The sequence below is a fragment of the Myotis lucifugus genome, unplaced genomic scaffold (genome assembly GCF_000147115.1).
Source record: "Myotis lucifugus unplaced genomic scaffold, Myoluc2.0 scaffold_318, whole genome shotgun sequence".
Taxonomy (NCBI): Eukaryota; Metazoa; Chordata; class Mammalia; order Chiroptera; family Vespertilionidae; genus Myotis; species Myotis lucifugus.
The window spans coordinates 1,270,085-1,270,819 of record NW_005871366.1 but is presented as its reverse complement, the minus strand read 5'-3'; the positions used below and the strand labels follow the sequence as shown (position 1 = coordinate 1,270,819).

The window sequence follows — 735 nt, the reverse complement described above, 5'->3', positions numbered from 1 at the left end:
GGACTTTCAGTTCGTCGGGGGCCAGCGGCTGGGAGCAAACTCAGCAGCGGTGGCAGCGCAAGCCAGCCCTCGCCTCTTCAGCGCTCCGCCCTCGCTGGTCGGCCCAGATCGTACGTGCGGTGATCCGGTGGGTGGGCAGGGCCCGCGTGGGCGGTGAGACTCTCTCCCGGTGCCCTCCCACCTAGCGCGCGCCCCCTCCCCCTCCACGGACGAGGACAGAGGGGGAAGCCGCGCGCCCGGTGCCCAAGGACCCGCGTGGGGCACGGAACCCCCACGCGCGCGCTCGCACGCACGTCCCCAGCCGGGAGAGGCGCTCGCAGCTGCCCGCGGCGCCGGGCGGGGACGGCCGCTTACCTTGGCATGGTGGAGGTAGAGCAGCAAGGCAAGGCTCCAATGCACCCAAGAGAGCAGAAAGTTCATGGTTTCGGAGGCCCGGCCGGGGCCGGCGCGGCTCGCGCTCCCTCTCCGGCTCGGGCTGCGGGGCGGCCCGCTCTCTTCGTCGCCCAGGCGGGCTCCTCTTCCTCCCGGAGCCGAGGCCCGTGTCAGGGCCTGGGGAGCCGCGCGCGGCAAGAGCAATGTCTGCGCAAACAGACCGCCTCCCCGCGTCCATGAGCCCTGCTGGTCAAGCGCCGAGACTCCACCGCGGCCTCCTCGCCACTTCCTTCTCATATTTACTCCACCCCTCCCTCTTCGGACCTAAGCTTCTCCCGGGCCGGTAAAACAAATCTCCCAGAT

General features: G+C 70.7%; 1 protein-coding gene across 3 annotated transcripts in view; it reads right to left on the bottom strand.

Moving 5' to 3' along the window:
• Window positions 1–579, bottom strand: part of VEGFA (vascular endothelial growth factor A) — a 14,829-nt gene extending 14,250 nt beyond the window's left edge. For 2 of the 3 annotated variants that reach the window (XM_006100592.3, XM_006100593.3), the window contains exon 1: window positions 355–562. In XM_006100592.3, the coding sequence (XP_006100654.1) occupies window positions 355–420 (66 nt within the window). In that variant the 5' untranslated portion in view covers window positions 421–562. Of the gene's footprint in view, window positions 1–354 lie in introns of all 3 variants that reach the window. The other variant, XM_006100591.3, reaches the window with a different exon arrangement.
• Window positions 580–735: the final 156 nt, after the last annotated feature.